The sequence below is a fragment of the Vulpes lagopus genome, chromosome 22 (genome assembly GCF_018345385.1).
Source record: "Vulpes lagopus strain Blue_001 chromosome 22, ASM1834538v1, whole genome shotgun sequence".
NCBI classification, from domain to species: domain Eukaryota; kingdom Metazoa; phylum Chordata; class Mammalia; order Carnivora; family Canidae; genus Vulpes; species Vulpes lagopus.
In genome coordinates, this window is record NC_054845.1 from 12,048,531 (window position 1) to 12,063,283 (window position 14,753).

The 14,753-nt window shown below is 37.2% G+C and overlaps 1 protein-coding gene across 7 annotated transcripts in view; it reads left to right on the plus strand.

Annotated features, from left to right (window-relative positions):
• NBEAL1 (neurobeachin like 1) overlaps positions 1–14,753 on the plus strand; it is a 188,017-nt gene that overhangs the window by 124,986 nt on the left and 48,278 nt on the right. For all 7 annotated transcript variants that reach the window (XM_041737494.1, XM_041737498.1, XM_041737495.1 and 4 more), the window contains 6 exons: positions 193–341; positions 1,158–1,291; positions 9,575–9,676; positions 11,338–11,433; positions 11,832–11,956; positions 14,610–14,750. In XM_041737494.1, the coding sequence (XP_041593428.1) occupies positions 193–341; positions 1,158–1,291; positions 9,575–9,676; positions 11,338–11,433; positions 11,832–11,956; positions 14,610–14,750 (747 nt within the window). The remainder of the gene's footprint in view (positions 1–192; positions 342–1,157; positions 1,292–9,574; positions 9,677–11,337; positions 11,434–11,831; positions 11,957–14,609; positions 14,751–14,753) is intronic.

The window sequence follows — 14,753 nt, forward strand, 5'->3', positions numbered from 1 at the left end:
ACATGCAATTAAAATGTAAAACTTTTTTGGAAACTGAATTATTGGGCAGTAACTATTAGATAGTATTTAAGTAATTTAATATGCACTGAAATATTTTTGTAGGTAATTCAAATACACTTTCTTGATATTCTTCAATTTACGTAGAATACATTGTTGGGTGGGTTTTGATTGGTTGATTTTTGTTATTTACAGTGATGAGAAAGAAGAACAGGATCAAAAAGAAAAATTGGTGTTATCAGAAGACTGTGAACTCATTACAATAATTGACGTAATTCCTGGCAGATTAGAAATCACTACTCAACACATTTACTTCTACGATTGCAGCATTGAAAAAGAAGATGGTGAGGAGTTCTTGGGGAATAATTTCTGTTGTTCAATAGTTAAGTATCTAGTGTATCAATCATTAATGAGAAGAAAACAGTAAGAGGAGACTAGAATTGTGGTCTATCATGTAAAAGGAGAAATGGAAAGTCAATATGGGATTCAACTTATTCAACAGTGTATTGAAGGGAATGCTTTTTTTGTTAATTTTTTAAAAGGTTTAGTGAGAGGATTGCTGTAGACTTGTTATAAAATGCAATCTTAATTTTATTTGTATATTTCTATCAGCTTCTCACCTAGCCCTTTGCCTGAAAATAAAAAGGATGTTTAAATCTAAAATGCCAACATAAAGAGGAAAGGAAAAATGTCTTTTTGAGATAAAATAATCAGGATTATTCTGTTTTCATAAGAAGGAAGAGGAAAAGCTATAGAATTTTGTGAACGTTTTTAAACCATTTAGGGTTGCCTGGATGGCTCAGACACTTGCATGTCCTGCTCTTGATTTTGACTCAGGTCATAATCTCAGGGCTGTGAGATCAACCCCCATGTCAGGCTCCATGCTGAGTATGGAGACTGCTTAGGATTCTCTGTCTCCCCCTCTCTCTGTCCCTGTCCCCCACTTGCATACACAGGCATGCCCTCTCGCTCTTTCTCTCAAAAAAATAAAAAGAAAAGAAAGAAACCCTTAAACATCCACTGTTAACAAATGATTTCTGTGAAACAAATTAAATTCCTTTTCCTTAAGTGCTACCTTTGTCAGGAACTAGGAGATATTTTCTGCATAACATGAGTAACTTCATATGGTACGTTGGTCACAGGACTTCTTCTGTTTTCAGGAGTAGGCTTTGATTTCAAGTGGCCTCATTCTCAGGTTCGAGAGATTCACCTGCGGCGTTACAATTTAAGGAGGTCAGCTCTTGAGATTTTTCATGTTGACCAATCCAACTACTTTCTCAATTTCAAAAAAGAGGTATGTAAGATGCGACCTTTCTGGAAGCCCCAGTATTAACTTGAAATAATTTTCCAGGGACGCCTGGGTGGCTCAGCAGTTAAGCATCTGCCTTAGGCCCAGGGCGTGCTCCTGGAGTCCTGGGATCAAGTCCCACATCGGGCTCCCTGCATGGAGCCTGCTTCTTCCTCTGCCTATGTCTCTGCCTCTCTCTCTCTCTCTCTCTCTCTCTCTCTTTCTCTGTGTCTCTCATGAATAAATAAAATCTTAAAAAAAAAAAAAAGAATTTTCCAACTAGTAAGCTGTAATGAAACTTTGGACTCTGCTCATTTCTGAAGTCAAAATATTAGAGGAAAAATAAATACACTTTAGGAGCTAAGTAGTAAATTAATTCTATTGGGATTTATATTTGAGTATTTTTAGGGTACTTGTTTTCAGTTTTTATATATGAGTAGGTAAATCAGTAGACTATTAAGTGTCAGCCAGTAAGTGTCTTACAGTATCCAGTTGTGAAATCATATGCAATATATATAATATGATAGGATTTATGAAATTGGATTGGCTTCAGTTAAATAATAATAGGGCAGATATTTCTTTCAGGAATAGAGTAAATTCTTGAATAGTGTAAGTGGTTAAGATATTACCACTGAAGCCAGATTACCTGGGTACAGATACTAGCTCCACCAATAGTTGTGTACCTGTAGCACATTACTTAGGACACTTGCCCCCAACCTTTCTTCCTTCTGTTATTCACTTGAGGTCAGACTTGCATTATTCTCTGACAGCTCTCCCTATCTTGTCTCGTTCTCCATTTTCCATCACAGGTGCCTCTACTAATAAAATCCTTGAATGTTCCATTCTCTTTTGCCATCTGCTTCTGAGATGATCTGAATTAGCACAGTCAATAACTAAGTTTCTGTTCATTTGTGGGATCCAGGGTTACTTATAAATAATTTTATTCAGACGTTTGAAGGGCATTTTGGGGGGGTGCCTGGATGGCTCAGTCAGTTAAGGATCTTCCTTTCAGCTCAGGTCATGATCCCAGGGTCCTAGGATTAAGCCCTGCATCAGGCTCCCTGCTCAGTGGGGAGTCTGCTTCTCCCTCTGCCTCCCCTACTTGTGGCTCATGGTCTGTCTTTCTGTCTGTCTGACTCTCTCAGATAAATAAATAAAATCTTTAAAAAACAAAGGACATATTTGTAGTTTTACAAAAGGATACTTTTTTACTATTAGAAATAAGTTTTCCCCATAGGAATATGAAAAGCTTGTGTTTTTTTGGAAGTTAAATTAATTATCTTAATTCAGTGCATATTGATAATTAATCAATTATCTATAATTTCTATTATCTTAATTATACACTAGTATAATTAAACCAATCATGCTCCTGTTGAATACTGTACATTTGTATAAATTTATAGTTCTTTTTTTAATTAATTTTTATTGGTGTTCAATTTACCAACATACAGAATAACACCCAGTGCTCATCCCGTCAAGTGCCCCCCTCAGTGCCCATCACCCATTCATCCCCACCCCCGCCCTCCTCCCCTTCCACCACCCCTAGTTCGTTTCCCCGAGTTAGGAGTCTTTATGTTCTGTCTCCCTCCCTGATATTTCCCACACATTTCTTCTCCCTTCCTTATATTCCCTTTCACTATTATTTATATTCCCCAAATGAATGAGGACATACACTGTTTGTTCTTCTCCGATTGACTTACTGCACTCAGCATAATACCCTCCAGTTCCATCCATGTTGAAGCAAATGGTGGGTATTTGTCGTTTCTAATGGCTGAGTAATATTCCATTGTATACATATACCACATCTTCTTTATCCATTCATCTTTCGATGGACACCGAGGCTCCTTCCACAGTTTGGCTATTGTGGACATTGCTGTAAGAAACATCGGGGAGCAGGTGTCCCGGCGTTTCATTGCATCTGAATCTTTGGGGTAAATCCCCAGCAGTGCAATTGCTGGGTCGTAGGGCAGGTCTATTTTTAACTCTTTGAGGAACCTCCACACAGTTTTCCAGAGTGGCTGCACCAGTTCACATTCCCACCAACAGTGTAAGAGGGTCCCCTTTTCTCTGCATCCTCTCCAACATTTGTTGTTTCCTGCCTTGTTAATTTTCCCCATTCTCACTGGTGTGAGGTGGTATCTCATTATGGTTTTGATTTGTATTTCCCTGATGGCAAGTGATGCAGAGCATTTTCTCATGTGCATGTTGGCCATGTCCATGTCTTCCTCTGTGAGATTTCTCTTCATGTCTTTTGCCCATTTCATGATTGGATTGTTTCTTTGTTGTTGAGTTTAATAAGTTCTTTATAGATTTTGGAAACTAGCCCTTTATCTGATATGTCATTTGCAAATATCTTCTCCCATTCTGTAGGTTTTCTTTTAGTTTTGTTGACTGTCTCCTTTGCTGTGCAAAAGCTTCTTATCTTGATGAAGTCCCAATAGTTCATTTTTGCTTTTGTTTCTTTTGCCTTTGTGGATGTATCTTGCAAGAAGTTACTGAAGCCAAGTTCAAAAAGGGTGTTCTCCTGTGTTCTCCTCTAGGATTTTGATGGAATCTTGTCTCACATTTAGATCTCTCATCCATTTTGAGTTTATCTTTGTGTATGGTGAAAGAGAGTGGTCCAGTTTCATTCTTCTGCATGTGGATGTCCAATTTTCCCAACACCATTTATTGAAGAGACTGTCTTTCTTCCAATGGATAGTCTTTCCTCCTTTATCGAATATTAGTTGACCATACATTTCAGGGTCCACTTCTGGGTTCTCTATTCTGTTCCATTGATCTATGTGTCTGTTTTTGTGCCAGTACCACACTGTCTTGATGACCACAGCTTTGTAGTACAACCTGAAATCTGGCATTGTGATGCCCCCAGCTATGGTTTTCTTTTTTAAAATTCCCCTGGCTATTCAGGGTCTTTTCTGATTCCACACAAATCTTAAAATAATTTGTTCTAACTCTCTGAAGAAAGTCCATTGTGTTTTGATAGGGATTGCATTAAACATGTAAATTGCCCTGGGTAACATTGACATTTTTACAATATTAATTCTGCCAATCCATGAGCATGGAATATTTTTCCATCTCTTTGTGTCTTCCTCAATTTCTTTCAGAAGTGTTCTATAGTTTTTAGGGTATAGATCCTTTACCTCTTTGGTTAGGTTTATTCCTAGGTATCTTATGCTTTTGGGTGCAATTGTAAATGGGATTGACTCCTTAATTTCTCTTTCTTCAGTCTCATTGTTAGTGTATAGAAATGCCATTGATTTCTGGGCATTGGTTTTGTATCCTGCCACGCTACCAAATTGCTGTATGAGTTCTAGCAATCTTGGGGTGGAGGCTTTTGGGTTTTCTATGTAGAGTATCATGTCATCGGTCAAGAGGGAGAGTTTGACTTCTTCTTTGCCAATTTGAATGCCTTTAATGTCTTTTTGTCATCTGATTGCTGAGGCAAGGACTTCCAGAACTATGTTGAACAGCAGTGGTGAGAGTGGACATCCCTGTCTTGTTCCTGATCTTAGGGGAAAGGCTCCCAGTGCTTCCCCATTGAGAATGATATTTGCTGTGGGCTTTTCGTAGATGGCTTTTAAGATGTCGAGGAAAGTTCCCTCTATCCCAACACTCTGAAGTGTCTTGATCAGGAATGGATGCTGTATTTTGTCAAATGCTTTCTCTGCATCTAATGAGAGGATCATATGGTTCTTGGTTTTTTTCTTGCTGATATGATGAATCACATTGATTGTTTTACAAGTGTTGAACCAGCCTTGTGTCCCGGGGATAAATCCTACTTGGTCATGGTGAATAATTTTCTTAATGTGTTGTTGGATCCTATTGGCTAGTATCTTGTTGAGAATTTTTGCATCCATGTTCACAGGGATATTGGTCTGTAATTCTCCTTTTTGGTGGGGTCTTTGTCTGGTTTTGGAATTAAGGTGATGCTGGCCTCATAGAACGAATTTGGAAGTACTCCATCTCTTTCTATCTTTCCAAACAGCTTTAGTAGAATAGGTATGATTTCTTCTTTAAACGTTTGATAGAGTTCCCCTGGGAAGCAATCTGGCCCTGGACTCTTGTGTCTTGGGAGGTTTTTGAGACTGCTTCAATTTCCTCCCTGGTTATTAGCCTGTTCAGGTTTTCTATTTCTTCCTGTTCCAGTTTCGGTAGTTTGTGGCTTTCCAGGAATGCGTCCATTTCTTCTAGATTGCCTAATTTATTGGCGTTGAGCTGTTCATAATATGTTTTTAAAATCGTTTGTATTTCCTTGGTGTTGGTAGTGATCTCTCCTTTCTCATTCATGATTTTATTAATTTGAGTCTTCTCTCTCTTCTTTTTCATAAGGTTGGCTAATGGTTTTATCTATCATATTAATTCTTTCAAAGAACCAACTCCTGGTTCTGTTGATCTGTTCCACAGTTCTTTTGGTCTCGATTTCATTTAGTTCTGCTCGAATTTTAATTAACTCTCTTCTTCTGCTGGGCGTGGAGTCCATTTGCTGTTTCTTCTCTAGCTCCTTTATGTGTAAGGTTAGCTTTTGTATTTGAGTTCTTTCCAGTTTTTGAATGGATGCTTGTATTGCGATGTATTTCCCCCTCAAGACTGCTTTTGCTGCATCCCAAAGATTTTGAACGGTTGTATCTTCATTTTCATTAGTTTCCATGAATCTTTTTAATTCTTCCTTAATTTCCTGATTGACCCTTTCATCTTTTAGCAGGATGGTCCTTAACCTCCACGTGTTTGAGGTCCTTCCAAACTTCTTGTTGTGATTTAGTTCTAATTTCAAGGCATTATGGTCTGAGAATATGCAGGGGACAATCCCAATCTTTTGGTATCGGTTCAGACCCTATTTGTGACCCAGTATGTGGTCTATTCTGGAGAAAGTTCCATGTGCACTTGAGAAGAATGTGTATTCAGTTGAGTTTGGATGTAAAGTTCTGTAGATATCTGTGAAATCCATCTGGTCCAGTGTATCATTTAAAGCTCTCGTTTCTTTGGATATGTTGTGCTTAGAAGACCTATCTAGTATAGAGAGAGCTAGATTGAAGTCACCAAGTATAAGTGTATTATTATCTAAGTATTTCTTCAGTTTGGTTATTAATTGGTTTCAATATTTGGCAGCTCCCACATTCGGGGCATATATATTGAGGATTGTTAAGTCCTCTTGTTGGATAGATCCTTTGAGTATGAGATAGTGTCCCTCTTCATCTCTCACTGTAGTCTTCGGGGTAAATTTTAGTTTATCTGATATAAGGATGGCTACCCCTGCTTTCTTTTGAGGACCATTTGAATGTTAAATGGTTCTCCAACCTTTTATTTTCAGGCTATAGGTGTCCTTTGTCTAAAATGAGTCTCCTGTAGACAGCAAATAGATGGGTCCTGTCTTTTTATCCAGTCTGAAACCCTGTGCCTTTTGATGGGGTCATTAAGCCCGTTCACGTTCAGAGTTACTATTGACAGATATGAGTTTAGTGTCATCATGATATCTATTCAGTCCTTGTTTTTGTGGATTGTTCCATTGAACTTCTTCTTAAAGGGGAATTTTAAGAGTCCCCCTTAAAATTTCTTGCAGAGCTGGTTTGGAGGTCACATATTCTTTTAGTTCCTACCTGTCTTGGAAGCTCTTTATCTCTCCTTCCATTTTGAATGAGAGCCTTGCTGCATAAAGTATTCTTGGTTGCATGTTCTTCTCATTTAGGACCCTGAATATATCCTGCCAGCCCTTTCTGGCCTGTCAGGTGTCTGTGGGGAGGTCTGCTATTACCCTAATACTCCTCCCCATAAAAGTCAGGGACTTTTGTTCTCTTGCTGCTTTAAGGATCTTCTCCTTATCTTTGGAATTTGCAAGCTTCACTATTAAAAGTTGAGGTGTTGAATGGTTTTTATTGATTTTCGGGGGGGATCTCTCTATTTCCTGGATCTGAATGCCTGTTTCCCTTCCCAGATTAGGAACGTTTTCAGCTATGATTTGTTCAAATACATATTCTGGCCCTCTGTCCCTTTTGGCGCCCTCGGGAACCCCAATTAAACGTAGGTTTTTCTTCCTCAGGCTGTCGTTTATTTCCCTTAATCTGTCTTCATGGTCTTTTAATTGCCTGTCTCTTTTTTCCTCAGTTTCCCTCTTTGCCATCAACTTGTCTTCTATGTCACTCACTCGTTCTTCCACCTCGTTAAGCTTCATCGTTAGGACTTCTAGTTTGGATTGCATCTCATTTAATTGATTTTTAATTTCTGCCTGATTGGATCTAAATTCTGCAGTCATGAAGTCTCTTTTGAGTCCTTTATGCTTTTTTCTAGAGCCACCAGTAGCTGTATAATAGTGCTTCTGAATTGGCTTTCTGACATTGAATTGTAATCCAGATTTTGTAACTCTGTGGGAGAGAGGACTGTTTCTGATTCTTTCTTTTGAGGTGAGGTTTTCCTTCTAGTCATTTTGCTCAGTGCAGAGTGGCCAAAAACAAGTTGTATTGGGAAAAGGAGAAAAAGAGAGAGAGGGAAAGAAAAGAGAAAAAGAAAAAAGAGAAAGAAGAAAAAAAGGGAAAAAAGAGAAGAGAAAGAGAAAAAGAAAGGTAAAAAAGGGGGGGAAGCAATCAGAAATCAAAAAGAAAGAAAAAAAACACAAAACAAAACAAAAAAAACAAAAAACACGGGGGAGTATCATCCGATTCTGTATACTTTAAGTCCCTTGACTTCCCTTGGAACTGGTCCGTGTCGCTGGTCTTCTGGGGGAGGGGCCTGCTGTGCTGATTCTCAGGTGTTAGCACTTGGGGGAGCTGCTCTGCCCCTGCCTGGTGCAGGGCTCAGTGGGGGTTGTTTACCCCGTGAGGCCCCAGGAGGAACAACCCCAGTGGCTGCGGCACCTCTGGAAACCTGTATTCAGCCCCCGCAGTAGCTCCGGGTCTCTCCGTCTGCAGGGCCTGGAGGCTCCGGGGCGGGGCCGCTGACCTGCTCAGCTCGGGGCAGGAGCGTCCTCGCTGTCCTGGGCCCTCCCGGCCTCTGCCTGTCCCGGGGGGAGGCCAGATTCTGGCCTGTGTCCCGGCGCCCTGTGCTCCGGGGCCTGCGCTGTTGGATTCGCGCTCCCGGCGGTGCAGCCCCTCCACGGAGCCGCCGCCCGAGCCCCTCCGAGCTGCTCCGGGTCCCGCCATGCGCTGCAGCCCTTAGGGAGCTCATCGCACTCTCCTGGGGGCAGGTGCCTGTTAGTGTCCCAGGGAGCCTGAGGGCATCCCCGCCCTACTGGGTCCTGCTCCAACTCCCTGCAGGCCCCTTTCCGCTCAGGAAGGTTGGTGCAGCTCCTGCTCCTCCGGGACGGGGCTCTCCTGTCCTGGGGATACTCGCCCCGGCCTCAGCCCGGCTCCTCGCGGGGCCCCTCCCCCTTGGAGGCCTTTTGTTTCTTTATTTCTTTTTCCCCGTCTTCCTACCTTGATAGAAGCGCGAACTGTTCTCACTGTAGCATTCCAGCTGGTCTCTCTTTAAATCTCAGGCCGAATTCGTAGATTTTCAGGATGATTTGAAGGTTTTCTAGGTAATTTGTTGGGGACAGGTGATTTGGGGACCCTACTCTTCTGCCATCTTGTCCCTCCTCCTAAATTTATAGTTTTTAAAGCACATTTATATATGGTATCTAATCTTCTTAACAACCTTCAGATTCAATATGGCAAATTCTATTATTCTTTTTTTATAGATCAGGATACTGAAGTTCAAAGATGAATTTTATTACTTTATATTTGTGTAACATAGAAGAATTCAGATGACTATAGGGGCAGAGATTATTATGTTTAATGTACAAATGAGACTCAGTAAATTAATTGATTTGCCAGTATGATTAGTAAATGGCAGAACAAAATGTGAACTGGACTCAAGCTAGTTTTCTTTTGCAGTATCTGTTGATCATTCCATTATATACCATAACTTTTTCAAAAAATATATGGTTTGACTTCACCAAACTTAGTATAAAAGAGAAGTTAAAACCATAATGTATTTATGAGAAATGTCCAGAAGAGGCAGATTTGTAGAAACAAAGTATAGATTAGTGGTTGTCAGGGAATGAGAGGGAGTGGGAATTGGGAGGTGATGGCTAGTCAGTATGAAGTTTCTTTCAAGGATGATTAATGTATTCCAGAGTTAGATAATGTTTATGGTTGCACAGCTCTGTGAATATACATCAGCAAAGCCCACTGAATTGTGTATTTCAAAAGGGTAAACTTTGTGGCATGTGAATTATATTCCAGTAAAATAATTACAAAGCCATAATCCCACTTTGTCTTGATCAGTTTTTAAACTATAAAGTGCTTTTTTTTCCCCTAGATTAGAAACAAAGTATACAGCAGACTGTTGTCACTTCATTCTCCAAATAGTTATGGAACCAGATCTCCACAGGAATTATTCAAAGCATCAGGATTGACACAGGTGGGAAATTTTCACAGTCACTCTTTTAACATTTGTTTTATATTTCAGGCTTTTGCTTAAAAGTAAAACTTACTCTTCCGATTATTTTATTTTGGTTATGATAACCATCTTTCATTCAAATTGATCTTTTGAATTATCTTTGAATCTTTCTGTTTCACTAACACAAAGCCCTGCCTTCCAGCTTCCAAATGATACCATTTGGTTTATGAGTATATCTTATGAATTCTTCTATTTTAATAATTTTATCTTTTTAAAATGTAACAAATGAGTTTGTTGGGGTTTTCTAATAATAAATTAATCCACACATGAAGTAAAAAGTGGGAAAACACACAAGACCATGGGGAAAAAAGGGAAAAAATTTAATTCTTTTGTCAACCAAATTTAATTAATCTTCTTGTATATTTTATTCTCACCTATATCTCAATATCTCTTGAATTTCTATTACCAAACTCCAAGGAAAGGCCATTGGTTTTGCTTTGTAGGACTGTCAGTAGTCTCCTAATACAGATCTCTGCTTCTTGACTCTTTCCTCCCTCTCATATCCACATTAATAATAATCTTAAGTGTTACTCTGTTCAGAAGCTATCTGCAGCTCTTTCATATTGCTTATGAAGTAAGCTCTGTTGAGTGGAGTACATTTCCTGTTTTTTTTGTGGAACAAACTTTATTCGTTAAGGTAATTCTCAAGTTAGCACTTGATAATAATTATAATTGGGGTTTCTATAAAATCTCTCTCTATATATAGATTCATTTTCACCATTCTCATAAGTATATTTTTTGCTTAAGGCAAAGAGTAAACTTTAAAGGTGAATGTTAATCTGTCAGCAAAATTCTTGAGCATACCTACACTTTGTAGAGTAATTAACAGTCTAGGATAATGAAGTGATTAAAAGAAAATAGTGATTATATTTTTCTTGAGAAAATTTTATATCTAATATAGCAAAATCCCATCTACTCTTGCTCTAGCAAGGCAATTTTCTTTTTTTTTTAATTTTTTAATATTTTTTTTATTTTTGTTTTTTGCAAGGCAATTTTCTAAGGATAGTTATTAACATAATACTTATTTAGAATTTGTAGATCATTTTAATACATTAGGTTGCTTTTTTTTTTTTCTTTTTTTTTTAATTTTTATTTATTTACGATAGTCACAGAGAGAGAGAGAGAGAGGCAGAGACACAGGCAGAGGGAGAAGTAGGCTCCATGCACCGGGAGCCCTATGTGGGATTCGATCCCGGGTCTCCGGGATCGCGCCCTGGGCCAAAGGCAGGCGCCAAACCGTTGCGCCACCCAGGGATCCCAGTTGCTTTTATTTAATATGTGCACTTATGAATATTTCAATTTATAACAAAATTTTCAATGTTGGACAGTCCTAAAATTGACATTTTAAAAATATTTAAATAAAATAATTGGAAAAAAGGTATAATTCTTATGAATTTTTTTAGTATAACAAAAGATTTTAATTTTTTCTTCCTTTTCTAATGACCAATTTTTAACAGGTAGGATATTTAGGAAAAATACATTGATTTAAGCCTTTTTTTAAAAGTTCTATTCTTTTTATTAGAAAGTTGATCAAGGTAATAGGAACAAAATATTCTGTTAGTACTATCATTTATAATTAGTAACTTCTAAAAATTTAAACTTTTGTTTTGTGTACTGTCTAGAAATGGGTAAACAGAGAGATATCAAATTTTGACTACCTCATTCAAATAAATACAATGGCAGGACGAACCTATAATGACCTTGCGCAGTATCCTGTGGTAAGTTTTATAGAAATCACATAAATATGGAATTTCCTTTCAATTTTATAATACACAAAAATGTATGTGTATGATGATTATTTTTCGTCTTTAAAAAAGATACAAAAACTGTTTTTGCCTTTTATTTTCTACCCTACTATCTTCAAAAAGTGTATAAACATGAAAAGTAATTAAATAATAAAAGTTCTTTTTTTTTTCACTTCACTAAAAATATTCCAATGGTATTAGAGGAAATGATGCTTCTGGTCATGGAACTAAAGATGAATAAACATTTGAAACAGGGAAAAATATTTTTAAAAACTATCCCTGTTTGTCTTTAGATAAGCATTAGATATTATATATGGTATAGTAGCTTCTGTGGAAAGGAATGTCTAAATTGTAAATTGTGGCTCTTTTAGTTTCCTTGGATTTTACAAGATTATACTTCAGAAGAGTTGGACCTTAATAATCCATCTGTATTTCGAGATCTTTCCAAACCAATTGGGGTAGTTAATGATAAAAATGCCAAAGCCATGCGAGAAAAGTAAGTGCCTTTTATCCCTTTTGAAAGATACCCATCACTTGTGATGGTATTTTGAATTTGCATTAATTTCTATTATGGCCAACTAAGTATTACTTTTTTTAAATGCACAACTACTTTTGATAATCAGAGTCTGATAATCCCTTCACTATGTTTTCCTGAGAATATATCAGTTGTCCCTCATATCTTAACTGTAGTCTGTTTATTTCATTTCCTTGCTAAATTTAAATTGATTTTGTTTAGTTTCTTTTCACCTTGTATGTGGTGAAGGGTAATTTTTCTTCCCAGGTATTTTTAGATTTATTAATCTCCTAATTTAAACATGCAAAAATACCCTTAATATAATATTTTGATAGATTTAAAAATCAGTAGCAATCCAACATTGACAAATAATGTGAATAAATATAGTGAAATATTTAGAAAGTTATCTATTTTAATAAGGAAAGGAATTTTTATAATTCTGTGTATTTATGATCCTGTGAATGTCTTAAAATTCTTTTTCTTCAAAGCAAGCTGCTGACAGGTAAAAATAATAATCTAATTTTAATTTCCCTTTTTCTCCATGTGAAATTGTGGATGACTTGTCAGTTTTTTTTTTTTAATTTTTTTTTTTTTTTTTTTTATTTATGATAGTCACAGAGAGAGAGAGAGAGGCAGAGACACAGGCAGAGGGAGAAACAGGCTCCATGCACCGGGAGCCTGACGTGGGATTCGATCCCGGGTCTCCAGGATCGCGCCCTGGGTCAAAGGCAGGCGCCAAACCGCTGCGCCACCCAGGGATCCCGACTTGTCCGTTTTGACTTCTGATAATAAGGGCAAAGAACTGTTTTGCAAACCATGTAGATTTATTTGAGAGTAGATTGTACATTTCCTTCCTTCCTCCCTCCCTCCCTCCCTCCCTCCCTCCCTCCCTCCCTTCCTTTCTTCTTTCTTTCTTTCTTTCTTTCTTTCTTTCTTTCTTTCTTTCTTTCTTTCTTTCTTTCTTTCTTTCCTCTTTCTTTCTTTTCTTTTCTTTCTTTCTTTCTTTCTTTCTTTCTTTCTTTCTTTTTCAAATTCACCTTAGAACTTTTTGCAGTTCTAATTTAATATTTAATATTTGATTTGATTTACTAGTGGAATTCTGTGTGTATTAGTCAAACTTTTAATTTATTTTAAATATTTGATTTGATTTACTAGTGGAATTCTGTGTGTATTAGTCAAACTTTTCTGACAATAACAAAAACACAATTTTTTTTGAACACTGTACCATGGGAAATATTGTTTTAAATTTCACTAGTATATGTTTTTGCATAGATGCAGATGACTCTGACCTGAAAGATTTTATTCCCCTCAATATTAATGATTTCTGTGTGAAAGGTAATTGGCCTCAACTGGATGAGCTAATTACTATTTTGTTTGTAAAGTTTAGTGTTTATTTTCTCCAAAAAGCTGTTTGTTCTTATTCAGATTTTATATGCACTAATTCAGATGTCAGTATTTAAACCACCATTCAAAACAATTACACAGTGGTAGTGCTTACAGAATCACTATATATATCCTTTGCTTATTATCTGTTTTAGGTCTTCCTACCATCATCTTCCTCCTTTCCTACCTTCTTTTTCCTTTGATTGTTAGGCATTCATTTCCACAATTCTTGACTGATCCTCCGTATTTTTCTTCCATTACCTTGGCCACAAACAGATGTTTTATTATCATATTTCTTACAATAGCAGAAAAATGGAAACAACCCTTTATATATAAAATTAAAGAAATAGTTAAAGTGTTGTACGTTCATATATGTTACTGTTAAAAATACCCTATGCCTGTTAAAAAATAAACTGTTCAGTTGGAAAAATGTAAATAGAAAATTGTTAAATGAAAAAATAGGTTGTAAACATATTATTTTTAGCACTTTTATTTTGAAATATATTTGTATATTAACATGCATTAAGGGTGACAGATGTTCATCAAAAAGATTTTGTTTAGGGATCCCTGGGTGGCGCAGCGGTTTGGCGCCTGCCTTTGGCCCAGGGCGCGATCCTGGAGACCCGGGATCGAATCCCACATCAGGCTCCCGGTGCATGGAGCCTGCTTCTCCCTCCGCCTGTGTCTCTGCCTCTCTCTCTCTCTCTGTGTGACTATCATAAATAAATAAAAAATAAAAAAAAAAAAGATTTTGTTTAATATTTTATTTATTTATTCATGAGAGGTACAGAGAGAGAAGGAGAAAGGCAGAGACACAGGCAGAGGGAGAAGCAGGTTCCATGCAGAGAGCCTGACATGGGACTGGATACCAGGTCCCCAAGATTAGGCCCCAGGCTGAAGGCAGCGCTAAACTACTGAGCCACCCAGACTGCCCTGTTCATCAAAATGTTAACGTTACTTATCTCTGTACTTGTTTTTAAGTTTCTTCTTTTTTGTTCTCTGTATTTTCTAACTTATCTACAGTGAATAGGTATTATTACATAATATGAAACTATTCCAGAATCCTGTTTTTTAGTGATATTGTTCAGAAAATAGTATTAATAAATAATTTTTATTGGTGTGATATATGAATACATAAATAATAAATATTAATAAGGACTTCTTAAAAACTTTCTAGTAATGCAATAAATCTTATGTCCTCCTAATTTTAATTTTACTGTTGTGGTTACAAAACTTTAGTTTCTTTTTTTAGATATGAAAATTTTGAGGATCCCATGGGAACTATTGATAAATTTCATTATGGTACTCACTATTCAAATTCTGCTGGAGTTATGCACTATCTTATTCGTACAGAACCATTCACCACCCTCCATATCCAGCTTCAGAGTGGAAGGTA